The sequence below is a fragment of the Pelobates fuscus genome, chromosome 4, assembly GCF_036172605.1.
Source record: "Pelobates fuscus isolate aPelFus1 chromosome 4, aPelFus1.pri, whole genome shotgun sequence".
NCBI lineage: Eukaryota > Metazoa > Chordata > Amphibia > Anura > Pelobatidae > Pelobates > Pelobates fuscus.
The window spans coordinates 257,154,358-257,167,892 of record NC_086320.1 but is presented as its reverse complement, the minus strand read 5'-3'; the positions used below and the strand labels follow the sequence as shown (position 1 = coordinate 257,167,892).

The window sequence follows — 13,535 nt, the reverse complement described above, 5'->3', positions numbered from 1 at the left end:
CAGATGTCTCCTTGGATCAAGCAGCTATTATCCCACTAATTAGAAATTGTATCCCTGTATGTTATGTTTTTGCAAGTATTTATCCAATTGCAATGTAAACATCTGTATAGACTCTGACAAAACCACCTCTTCCGGCAATGAATTTCATATTCTTATTGCTCTTACTGTAAAAAAAACTTTTCTTTGCCTTAGATGAAATCTCCTTTCTTCAAGCCTAAATGTGTGACCTCGTGTCCTATGTATAGCCCTGTTTATGAATAGATTTCCAGATAATGGTTTGTACTGGCCCCGAATATATTTGTATAATGTTATCATATCCCCTCTAAGGCGCCGTTTTTCCAAACTGAAGAGATCTAAATTTTGTAACCTTTATTCATAACTAAAATGCTCCATTCCTTTTATCAATTTTGTAGCTCGTCTCTGCACTTTTTCTAGTGCCATGATATCCTTCTTTAGAACAGGTGCCCAAAATTGCACAGCATATTCAAGGTGTGGTCTTACCAGCGATTTATAAAGAGGCAAAATTATATTTTCATCTCGAGAATTTATGCCCCTATTTATACATGACAAAACCTTACTGGCCTTAGCAACGGCAGATTGACATTGCATATTGCTACCTAATTGTCAGGGCTCCGCGGGCAGCGGTGAGGGGAGGCTGCAATCCTCTCGCAGCACTCACCCTCGGTCCGTCGCTGCCCGCGGTCCCCTCTCCCCTTACCGATAAGCGAGCGGCGTCCTCTCCTCTTGACACGCCGCTCGCGTCCTCCTCTCCTCCTCCCAGCGGCAGCATGTCTAACGCTGCACGCTGGGAGCCGGCACTATTATCTAAGCTCACGTGACCCGGCGTTAAAGCTACAGTGCAACCAACACAGTGGGGGGTATAGATATCCCCCACGTGTGTTTGTTAATACTGATTGGTGGTTAGCCAATCAGGATTAAGGCTAGGATTTAAATACTTACCTTTCCTGTCTATCTGTGCCCTGTTGTGGTCTTTGCTTTATTGTATTGATTCTGAACGTGTGCTTTCTGGTTACGTACTCTCTGGCTTGTTATACTGACTTTGTGACTTTCTCCTACCCTTTGACCTCGGCTTGTTTCTCGTTATTCTGTTTTCTGGTTCCCCTTACTCGGCTTGTCTCCTGACTATTCTGTGTGTGCTTAGCCCGGCCACTCTAAGGACCGGTACTGCACACTTTCTGTCTGTGTGTCTGTGTGTGTGTTAGCGTGTTGGGTTCCCCAGTGTCGTGACATTACAACAGGGCCATAATGGAACCTGCTGACATACCCCAGCTCCTAGTTAATCAGGAGGCTAGAATGGATGGCTTGGACCACCGTATGGATCAGTTTGCTCAAGCTTTACAGACCATACTGGCTCGTACTGCACACTTGCAGCCTGCCGTCCAGGAGGCGGCTGCTGCTGTGCCCGAACCCATTGCCACTCCAGTACCCGTTCCTGCTCATATAGTCCATATGACACCGCCACAGCGCTATAGTCGTGACCCAGCTTTGTGTCGTGGTTTCCTCAATCAAATTGACATCCATTTGGTGATGAATCCACGTTCCTATCCCACCGACAGGTCCAAAATTGCCTTTTTGATAAACCACCTGTCTGGGAGAGCTTTAGCATGGGCAAACCCCATGTGGGAAAATTTGTTTCCTATGTCCTTTGCAGATTTTTTGTCAGAATTCAAACGCACGTTTGATCAACCCGGTAGGGTTGCCTCTGCTGGCAAAGCTCTGCTTAGGGTTCGACAGGGTAACAGATCTGTAGCGGATTATACTATCGAATTCCGCACTCTAGCAGCTGAAGTGGTTTGGAATAATGACGCCCTCGTAACAGCCTTTCAGGAGGGTTTGGCCGCTTACATACTGGATGAAATAGCATCCAGGGAACTGCCTGTTCTTCTGGATGATGTTATAGACTATGTAATCCTTATTGATAACCGTATTAGAGAGAGGCGTACTCAAAGACGGCTGGATACACGGGTGTTACCTGCTCTACCCAGTACTGCATTACTAGCATTACCCGCTCCTAGGCAACCATCCCCCGAACCCATGCAATTGGGTGCTACAGGGTTAACTGAGGCTGAAAGAACGTATCGTAGAAGGGAGGGGTTATGTCTTTATTGTGGTAAGAGGGGGCACCACTGTAATACCTGCCCTAAGTTACAGGGAAACTACAGCACCTAAGGCCCAGAGAGGGGTCGGCCTCGGGTGTTATGACCTTGTCCCCTCATGTGTCCATCTCCAGACCGTTTATTACGGTTTCTCTTTTGGTCAATAAAACCACTATAACAACCAAAGCCTTGATCGATTCAGGTGCGGCAGACAACCTTATGGATGAGAACTTTTCCAAAAGCGCAGCCCTGACTTTGATCCGAAAGGCCACACCCTTGGCCGTTGAGGCCATAGATGGAGACCACTTGAGAAACCTCTGGTGACCCATGAAACCCGTTGAGGCCATAGATGGAGACCACTTGAGAAACCTCTGGTGACCCATGAAACCCAAGATATAGTTATGTCTGTGGGTGCTTTACACAAGGAACGATTAACCTTCCAAATAATTGACTCCCCTACTGCTACCATCGTTCTGGGTTTTCCCTGGTTAGTTAAACACAACCCAGTACTTGATTGGGGTTGTTTAGATATACTCTCCTGGGGGGAATCGTGTCAACGAGACTGTATGGCCCAGGTACGTCCCGTTTGTTTACTCAACGTGCCCACAGCTAAACCACTTTCTGTTTCTGTCCCTTCTGTATATGCAGACCTTGCATTGGTTTTCGAAAAAAGGGAGGCAGATAAGTTACCTCCACACCGTGAGTATGACTGTGCCATTAACCTATTACCGGGTACTATGCCTCCTAGGGGTAAGGTCTACCCTCTTTCTGAGAAAGAGAACCAGGTCATGGAGGAGTACATACGGGAAGCCTTAACTAAAGGTTTTATTAGAAGGTCCTCCTCTCCGGCTGGTGCTGGTTTCTTTTTTGTGGCGAAAAAGGAGGGCGATTTGAGACCGTGTATAGATTACAGAGCACTAAACAATATAACGATTAAAAATGCCTATCCGATCCCTCTCATTACGGAGTTGTTTGATCGTGTCAAAGGTTCTAAATATTTTACAAAACTAGACCTCAGGGGGGCTTATAACCTTGTTCGTATCAAGGAGAACGATGAATGGAAAACGGCGTTCAATACACGCAGTGGGCATTACGAGTATCTAGTCATGCCTTTTGGATTGTGTAATGCTCCTGCCGTATTTCAGGATCTCATAAACGATGTCCTTAGAGACCTACTGCATGTCTGTGCCGTAGTCTACCTTGATGACATACTGGTATATTCTCCGGATTTGGAGACACATCATACTCATGTTAGGATGGTGCTTAAAAGGTTGTTGCAGAACGGTCTTTATTGTAAATTAGAGAAATGCTTATTCGACCAAACTTCTGTACAATTCCTGGGTTATGTTATTTCTGAACAAGGATTCAGCATGGATCCTTCAAAATTGGAAGCTATACTGTCCTGGCCCCTTCCCCAAGGACTTAAGGCAATACAGCGATTTATAGGGTTTGCCAATTATTATAGAAAGTTTGTTAAAAACTTCTCATCCATTATTTCCCCTATCACTAAACTGACAAAAAAGGTTTACACCCCAGGGTTTGGAATACTAATGCTATTGTGGCCTTCAAGACTCAAAAAAGGCATTTGCCACTGCCCCTGTGTTACACCATCCTGATCCTTCCCTTCGTACTGGAAGTAGACGCCTCTGAATCAGGTATAGGAGCAGTGTTGTCACAAAGACAATCGTATGACGAACCCCTCCTTCCCTGTGGTTACTTTTCAAAACGCTTGTCAGAGTCTGAAAAGAATTACGACGTTGGGAACAGGGAATTATTAGCTATAGTGATGGCATTTAAAGAATGGAGGTACTTGTTAGAGGGAGCTAGACACAAGATTTTGGTTATAACCAATCATAAAAATCTATCCTATATCGCAGATGCTAAGAGGTTATCCTCTCGTCAGGCTAGATGGTCTTTATTTCTCTCACGTTTTCAGTACATAATCACATACAGGCCTGGTTATCGAAATGTCAAGGCTGATGCCATCTCCCGCCAGTACGAACCTGTAGATTCTATTACCTCCACTCCTGAGCCCATTGTACCCACAACTAATATAATAGCTACTACCCGTTTGGTTATCTCGTCTCTTTTTCTTGATGGTATCAAGTCATCCCAATCCCAAGCACCCTCTGAGACCCCTACCGGTAAGCTGTACGTGAAAGTAAAAGACAGAAAGAAGTTGTTAACTTTATTTCACACAGCCAAAACGGCTGGTCATCCAGGGGTTACCAAAACTTACAAGGGTCTTTTCCAACAGTTTTGGTGGCCCTCACTCAAAAAAGACGTGGTAGATTACGTGCAGGCTTGCCGTGTCTGTACACAGTGTAAGTCCCCTAATGTTAAACCCCTGGGACTCCTTATGCCTCTATCTGTACCCAAGAAACCGTGGACACACTTATCCATGGACTTTATTGTGGATCTTCCTTCATCTGATGGCAGACAGTAATTTTGACTGTAACGGATAGGTTCTCCAAAATGGCGCACTTCATTCCGCTTAAGAAGCTACCTTCTGCGGTTCAGTTGGCTCAGGTATTTGCCAAAGAAGTGTTCCGCTTGCATGGTATACCACAAGATATCGTATCTGACAGGGGCCCTCAGTTTGTCTCTTGGTTTTGGAGAGGCTTTTGTGCTGAGATGGGGGTCTCCTTATCGTTTACTTCCTCCTATCATCCGCAATCTAATGGAGCTGCCGAACGAGCAAATCAGTCTGTGGAGTTGTATTTACGCTGTTTCACGAATGCACACCAGGACAACTGGTCCCATCTCCTTCCCTGGGCTGAGTTTGCCAGGAACACTGTGTCTCATTCTTCTACTGGCGTAAGTCATTTTATGGTGGCTTATGGGTTCCAACCCGCTGTCCTTCCCGGTGTGTTCTCAGACAAGGGAATGCCCGCTTTGGACGAGCACCTCGCCTCCTTATGGAAGATGTGGGATCAGGTCCATGCTGCTCTTTGTTGTGCTGCTGCTACTCAAAAGAGGTTTGCTGATCGTCGTAGGTGTGCGGCTCCTTCTTATGCTCCGGGTGATAGGGTTTGGTTGTCCTCTAGGAATCTCCGCCTTAGGGTTCCCTCGATGAAGTTCGCGCCCAAGTTCCTTGGTCCCTATAAGGTGTTGCGTAGGGTGAATCCTGTATCCTACTCCCTGGCCTTGCCCCCTTCCATGCGCATACCTAACACCTTTCACACCTCCCTTTTGAAGCCCTTGCTCTGTAATCGGTTCTCTGGGTCTCTCAGGCGTTCCGATGCCCTCCGCGCGGTCTCTAGTGACGTATATGAGGTGGCTGCTCTCCTTGATTCTCGTTTCTCTCTAGGTCGGTTGCAGTATCTGGTTGATTGGAAGGGTTACGGCCCGGAGGAGCGGTCGTGGGTTTCTGTCTCTGACTTGAACGCCCCCTCCTTGATCCGCTCCTTTCATGCGCGGTTTCCTTTGAAGCCTTCGGCTTCCCGCCCTCTGGGCGGTCTTCGAGGGGGGGGTTATGTCAGGGCATCCGTGGGCAGCGGTGAGGGGAGGCTGCAATCCTCTCGCAGCACTCACCCTCGGTCCGTCGCCGCCCGCGGTCCCCTCTCCCCTTACCGATAAGCGAGCGGCGTCCTCTCCTCTTGACACGCCGCTCGCGTCCTCCTCTCCTCCTCCCAGCGGCAGCATGTCTAACGCTGCACGCTGGGAGCCGGCACTATTATCTAAGCTCACGTGACCCGGCGTTAAAGCTACAGTGCAACCAACAGAGTGGGGGGTATAGATATCCCCCACGTGTGTTTGTTAATACTGATTGGTGGTTAGCCAATCAGGATTCAGGCTAGGATTTAAATACTTACCTTTCCTGTCTATCTGTGCCCTGTTGTGGTCTTTGCTTTATTGTATTGATTCTGAACGTGTGCTTTCTGGTTACGTACTCTCTGGCTTGTTATACTGACTTTGTGACTTTCTCCTACCCTTTGACCTCGGCTTGTTTCTCGTTATTCTGTTTTCTGGTTCCCCTTACTCGGCTTGTCTCCTGACTATTCTGTGTGTGCTTAGCCCGGCCACTCTAAGGACCGGTACTGCACACTTTCTGTCTGTGTGTCTGTGTGTGTGTTAGCGTGTTGGGTTCCCCAGTGTCGTGACACTAATTTGTTGTCTATAACAATTCCCAAATCCTTCTCGTGTGTGGTTATCCCTAGTTCACTACCATTTAGGGTGTAAATTGCTTGTGCATTCTTAACACCGAAGTGCATAACTTTGCATTTTTCTACGTTAAATTTTATCTGCCATTTTAGTGCCCAGTCCCCCAATCTATCCAAATCCCTCTGCAGCAAGGCAATATCCTGCTCACATTTTATTACTTTACAAAGTTTTGTGTCATCTGCAAACACTGATACATGGCTTTCAATGCCCATTTCAAGATCATTTATAAATATGTTAAATAGAAGCGGTCCCAAAACAGAACCCTGAGGGACACCACTTACCACTTTTGTCCAACTTGAAAATTTACCATTTATGACAACTCGCTGTACTCTATCCTTAAGCCACTGTTCTACCCAAGAACAAGAATATTCATCTAGACCAATTTCTTTTAGTTTGAAGACTAACCTATTGTGAGGAACCGTATCAAATGCCTTGGCAAAATCCAAGTAGATCACATCCACTGCAACACCCTGATCTATATTTCTACTTACTTCTTCGTAGAATGCAATTAGGTTAGTTTGACATGACCTATGTTTCATAAAACCATGCTGATTATTGCTAATAACACAGTTCTTCCCAATGAATTCCTGCATATTATCCCTTAATAGCCATTCAAATAATTTCCCATATAAAATGTAAGTTACTTGGCCAGTCAATGTAATGACAGGAATGAATAAGTAGATAACTCCCTAATTCCCACGGTATTAGGGAGCTATCTACTAAAAGGCTGAAATACCTAAATTGGTCTTTCAGCCAAATTTACTAATACTAAGTAAAGATTACTTAGTATTAGTAAATTATGCACCTACTCGCTATACCGCGAGTAGGGGCATGTCTATTAAACAGTGAGCAGCCTGTGACTAGTATTTAGGGCCCCCGTCCGCCGCTGAGGGATGGGGTCAGGGGGGAGGAAACTAGGTCCTCCCTTATTTCAATTTAGGGCCCCCACCCACCGCTCAGGGGTGGGGGCCAGGGGGGAGGACATTAGGTCCCCCCCCTTATTAGTATTTAGGGCCTCCACCCACCACTCAGGGGTGGGGGCCAGGGGGGAGGACCTTAGGTCCCCCTTATTAGTATATAAGGCCCCCACCCACCACTCAGGGGTGGGGGCCAGGACATAAGGTCCCCCACCTTATTCTAGTTTAGAGCCCCCACGCACCTCTCAGGGGTGGGGGCCAAGGGGAAGGACATTAGGTCCCCCCTATTCTTGTTTAGGGCCCCCACGCACCGCTCAGGGGTGGGGGTGAGGGGGGAGGACATTAGGTCCCCCCCTTATAAGTATTTAGGGCCCCCACCCACCGCTCAGGGGTGGGGGTCAGGGGGGATGACAATAGCTCCCCCCATCACTTTACTTTAGGGCCCCCACCTGCCGCTCAGGGGGGGCACTATTTTATTTTCATTTTTTTAAACAGTGAGCAGTCACAGGCTGCTCACTGTTTACTAGACATGCCCCTACTTGTGGTATAGCGAGTAGGGGCAAAATTTACTAATACTAAGGTTTTAATTTAGGTCTTTCAGCCTTTTGGTAGATAACTCCCTAATACCGTGGGAATTAGGGAGTTATCTACCAAGCGGCTGCAAGAGAAGTCCCGAGGTGCCGAAGTCCCGAAATTCCGAAATGCCGAAGTCCCAAAGTGGCCAAAGTGGCCGAAGTCTTGAAGTGCCGAATTGCCAAAGTCCCGAATTGCGAAAATCCCGAATTTCGGAATGCCGAACCAAACCGAAAATGTTCCCCATGCACATGCCTAATATTTACAAATGTCAAAGCCCTAATGAAATAGTGGAAGACGCACAGCACATGTATACATAAGCACAACATACAAACGCAAATGTCATTGCTTTAGAGCTCTTTGATGCTTATATATGCCACATAATAATGAAATCATTATTGCTTTGAATTTCCTTGTACACGCTGCTTATTGCTTTGATTTTTTTTATGTGGACTACAGCTATACAACTTGAACCTCCACAGCAATGACACTAACAGTATCTTAGAATGTGTATGGCTGTATCACAGAGCTCCATGGAAGTAAAATTCACAGAAATATGTAGTGTGCATGAGTGTATTTAATTATTAATTTAGTGAATGACCATGTATGTGTCTGTGGGTTGGCTGTGCATATTGTGTGTGGTGGCTGAGTCTGTTTTGTAAATTGGAAGGCTGTGCCTTTAATACATTTTATTTAGCATTTTCATATTTAAGGAAAAATACTCAGTTTACTTTACTCAAAGTATGATCTTTGCTCCCTCTGGGGTTATAAATCATTGGTGGTCCAATAGGGGCTAATATTTAATACCAGACTTACCAGTGATGGCAGTAATGGTGGTAGTAGTGTGTGTGTGGGGGGGGGGGGGGGGGGAGGGAGGAGGGGGGCATGTGGTTTGCACCTCCTAGATTTTTTTGTTTCTGTCTGTTACTCAGTGAATGAATCAAAGTTCAAGCTTGGAATTGTTCACGTTATAAACTGAACAGCAACTGTGTTGAGGAGAATTGGTCATTGCTAATTAATCAGTTCAAATGATTTTCAATGCTGCAGTGAGATTTATTTGTAAATAGCAAAATCACAGCTTAACTGGACAAAAACAAAATGACAACAGTCGACAAGATACTGTAAAATTAAGATTATGCTCTGCAGGGAATTTAAGGTTGGGGTATTATTACATGCTTATGGAGGGCTGTGAGTAACAAATTGGGAATTTTGGGTTAATGAAGATTACAGATATGGGTGTCAGTTGAGTGACAAAATGCAGTTAATATTGATTACTATAGCCAAGTTAGTAGACTTATATAGAGATGTATACATTATTACATAAAACTTGTGAGTACAGCCAGAATGTGTTCTGGTTCTCATTTCAAACAATATTGCCCTATTTTTTGTTGGATTTATATGTTTTAGAGCTATTAGCTGGATCCCAGCATTCTACATTTTGTAGAGATGTGGGTGATATTAACAGGAAGCTAAATTATATGGTTAATATATTAAACCTTATCAAACCAATCTAGTAAATGAATCTGATAAAATAAACCTTATCAAACCAATCTGGTAAAATAAACCTTATCAAACCAATCTGGTTTCAGTTGAAAAAGCTATGCTTACTTTAGCAGTTTCTTCAATAACAATTATAATTTTTATTAAATATAGACAATCCGTTGCAAAATTTAACTTGCCTCATATAGTCTTTTACAGTCAATTTGATCAGTCCCATTTGGCTTATGGAATCTATAAATAAAACACAATTGGTTAAAAAACCAGAAACATATCATGTTCATATTCTAGAAACTATTGATAAACAGATATTATGTTCATGTTTTTGAAATATATATTATGAAATGGAGTGCACTGACTTTTTGAAGTAAAGACCGATGAGTGCCATTTTTTTCTAATTGTCTCTATGTATGTTAACTAAGCTAACTAGCCAACACTATAATAGCCAATAAAATACAGTAATTTTGCTGAATTTTTACACATGGTAATTAAAGGGACACTATAGTCACCTGAACAACTTTAGCTTAATAAAGCAGTTTTGGTGTATAGAACATGCTCCTGCAGCCTCACTGCTGAATCCTCTGCCATTTAGGAGTTAAATCCCTTTGTTTATGAACCCTAGTCACACCTCCCTGCATGTGACTTGCACAGCCTTCCATAAACACTTCCTGTAAAGAGAGCCCTATTTAGGCTTTCTTTATTGCAAGTTCTGTTTAATGAAGATTTTCTTATCCCCTGCTATGTTTACAGCTTGCTAGACCCTGCACGAGCCTCCTGTATGTGATTAAAGTTCAATTTAGAGATTGAGATACAATTATTTAAGGTAAATTACATCTGTTTGAAAGTGAAACCAGATTTTTTATTTCATGCAGGCTCTGCAAATCATAGCCAGGGGAGGTGTGGCTAGGGCTGCATAAACAGAAACAAAGTGAGTTAACTCCTAAATGACAGTGAATTGAGCAGTGAAATTGCAGGGGAATGATCTATACACTAAAACTGCTTTATTTAGCTAAAGTAATTTAGGTGACTGTCGTGTTCCTTTAACCTTTAAATTAGCACTTTAAAAACACAAAGTCTGTTAGCTTGCTGAAGTGCATTATATGTGAAGAGTGTGTCCTTTTTTTTTTCCTTTTCTCACAAGTTCCAATTTCAATAAAAATCAGCACTTTTATAAATGACCTCCTGTTACAGTACACAATAAGAAACAATGAATGACATGCAAATAATGTTTACATTTTGTCACACAACCTAAAATTCAAAACCATTATTGAAAAGAAACTTTTCAACAGTATGCAAACCCGGTTAGGCATACCTAGTATACCTAGTTCTGGTATATGTACATAAGAGGGAAAAAACAACACTTAATATAGCTCTGTCACTTCTTAGTATGTAATAATGTAATATGTAATCTTTATGAAATACTCATTCTGACTGGTTTGGAATTTCATTTAAATACCTTGGACAAAGTAGTGAATACTACTTGAGGTTGACAAAAGGTGGAACTCCAACATCAATTTTGTTCCAATCCTAACCACATATGTCACCTTACTGCATAAGGGCTAGGGGTGTGAGGATGGAAGTTTGTGTGCTTAAAGGGGGATTTTTGGGACTCTAATCATACTATTTACAGCTCATCTGGTTTTCCACAGTCACCAGCAGATAGATCTAGGGCCAGTTTTTTTCTGTTTTGCATCATGCTGATAGATATTTAATTTCAGTATGTTTCTTTCAGTGCTTGAGCAGAGCTTTTCACTGTCTACAGCAGAACTGCAAGGGTTGGTTTTGATACAACGATGCAAGCCAGGCTGTGATGACCATTCACTGTATATATATTCCTTCTATGTTTTCTTTATAAATGTGCTGTTATTAGAACATGACACCAAATAAAGCTAAGCTTTCAGTAACATTTTTTTAAAGTCTGGTATAAAATATCTTGGCAGTTATACATTGGCAGTTATGCACCCTACAATATTGTTAGAATGTAAAAGTGTTTTAAGTAACAGTTTGCAGGTTACAAAACTATGTTGAATAATGTCCAATGTGCTGAGCTATAAATCATCAACTGATACATAGTAAGTTACCTGAATTTTACATCAGATATTTACTTCCTGTATCTTGTCATTATTTAATTGTCATTGTTTTAAAAAATGCAAAAAAAATTAACATGGAGAATATGGTTTTATTTTATTATGTTATTTACTGACCAAAACATATCACACTATGCTATTGTTTACCAAAGTGTAATATGTGGCACATGGTACTTTGTTGAATTTTATTTATTAGAGGCTTCACTAATGAGGACAGCATTAATATTAAAAAATATTTACTTTTAATATATTACAGCATGATACTAAAAACAACTACAACGTTATGTTCATTAAATTATTTTAATTTAAAGATAAACATTTAATCAAGATCATTGTTGTCCAATACCTGACTGTAGTATGATTGTTACCACAAATTCTATGGAGTGCTAACATGGTAAAATAGCTTATGTCACTCTACCAACATCATTGCTTCAAGTTTTAATGGCCCACTCACAGTGCATGGTTTTATGCCCATCAAAATGAATAATTGAGTAAACGAATGGTACTGTTCTAATATATGTATAGTTTTAGATCACATAACTTATATCAATCTTAAATGAAATACACATATATCATCTAATGCTTAATACAGTGCTTAAGGTATTAAATAGTGCAGTCTCTGTTTTTTTTGTAAAACCTTTTTTGAGTTTATAAAAAAAATAGGTCTCTCTTAACACCAAAAGGCATGAGCCCTCTGCTGTTGCTAAAGTAATATCCTACTTCATTATGCATACACATTAATTCAATTTTGGATGGCGATCATGGGCTGACAGTCATTGCCGGTGTTATGCTAGCGGCCTTTATTTCTGACCTCTAACCTTTAGTGAAATGTGCAATGAAGCTAGTTTTTATTTATTTATTTTTTATTTGAATATTATTTATTTTTCCATTTTTTAAAAGGGATACAGAAAAGAAAAGGGAAAGATTTACATTCCACAATGGTATAGAGATACAAGGCTTAATTCCAATATTGATAAATATCACATAGATCTGAAAACACAGTTAGTTGTACATATAGAAGAACCCAAAGTCACTTATACAGTAGTACAGTAGTACAGTAGTAGTAGTACATGTTATTAAATCTTGAACTACGAAGGAATATAGGGACTAATCTTGTTATAATGAGATCTTGTTATAAAAGTATCTTGTTGACATACTGATACATTTGTCTAGGACTCCAGCTTTTCTCCATAAGATAGTATCTAGTTGACTGTTTGATACAGTAATATTAGGGGATTTGCTGTCTATCACAAATCCACCATTACTATTTAGTCCCCTACCTCTTATCCTATGCAGCCTAGATTATCATTAAGATATTTGAAGCCTTTTTGAGCTCCCCTCTAGGTAATCACGTTTTCATTTAGTTCTGTTTATTTACACTGGAGTGTTTTTGTTACATTTCATTTGTCTCGTCATGATTTTTCCTTTATTTGGATTCTAATAAAGTATGGTTTTTAATAGATATATTTAGTCTAATCTACTCTGAGATATCCCCCCTGTGCTTTAGGGACTATTGATTCCTGGACCACATTTTCCTTTTTTCTAGTTTTTATAATAGTTATTTATAAAATAAATACTAAAATGTAATCAAATTTGATGGGAGTTTGACCAAAAGTTACAGAAAACATTAAATTGAAGTATTTGCTATTCAAGGGGGTGCCACAAGCTAATGGTCTTCAATGATTAAAGTATTTTTACAGGTGGATATTCAATATTAATTCAGCAATGGATAAACACATGATAACAAACCATCCCATTAATGTACATATGCATATTGAGATTTGTATTCGACTCCCTTATCTTCTCATTCTAAGCTACATAATATAACTAAGTTAAGAGGAATCCTTATTGTGTATTTAACATCATTTGCTATGTTGATTATAAATACATTATTTTCGTTTATCAGATATAATCCAATAAAAGCTGTTTTGGTCTTGTTTGTTAAACAATGTTAGATATTGTCTCACAATACTATGCATATACAACAAATGTCTCTATACTGATAGTTACAATATCATGCTGCAGACAAATAGACCGGTTAAATTATATTTGAACAATATCTATTTTAAAATGTGTTATCTTACCTGCCGACTTTGTAATCATTGTTCCGGGTATACTAAAAATCAAAAGAAAAGTTCAGTTTGATAACAGTTGATGCATTTCAGTTTTATTCTATGGAC

General features: G+C 41.2%; 1 protein-coding gene across 2 annotated transcripts in view; it reads right to left on the bottom strand.

Moving 5' to 3' along the window:
- Positions 1-13,535, bottom strand: part of ITPRID1 (ITPR interacting domain containing 1) — a 189,093-nt gene that overhangs the window by 99,771 nt on the left and 75,787 nt on the right. For both annotated transcript variants that reach the window (XM_063452060.1, XM_063452061.1), the window contains exons 3-4: positions 13,440-13,471; positions 9,451-9,502 (exon numbers count right to left, since the gene is read on the bottom strand). In XM_063452060.1, the coding sequence (XP_063308130.1) occupies positions 9,451-9,502; positions 13,440-13,471 (84 nt within the window). The remainder of the gene's footprint in view (positions 1-9,450; positions 9,503-13,439; positions 13,472-13,535) is intronic.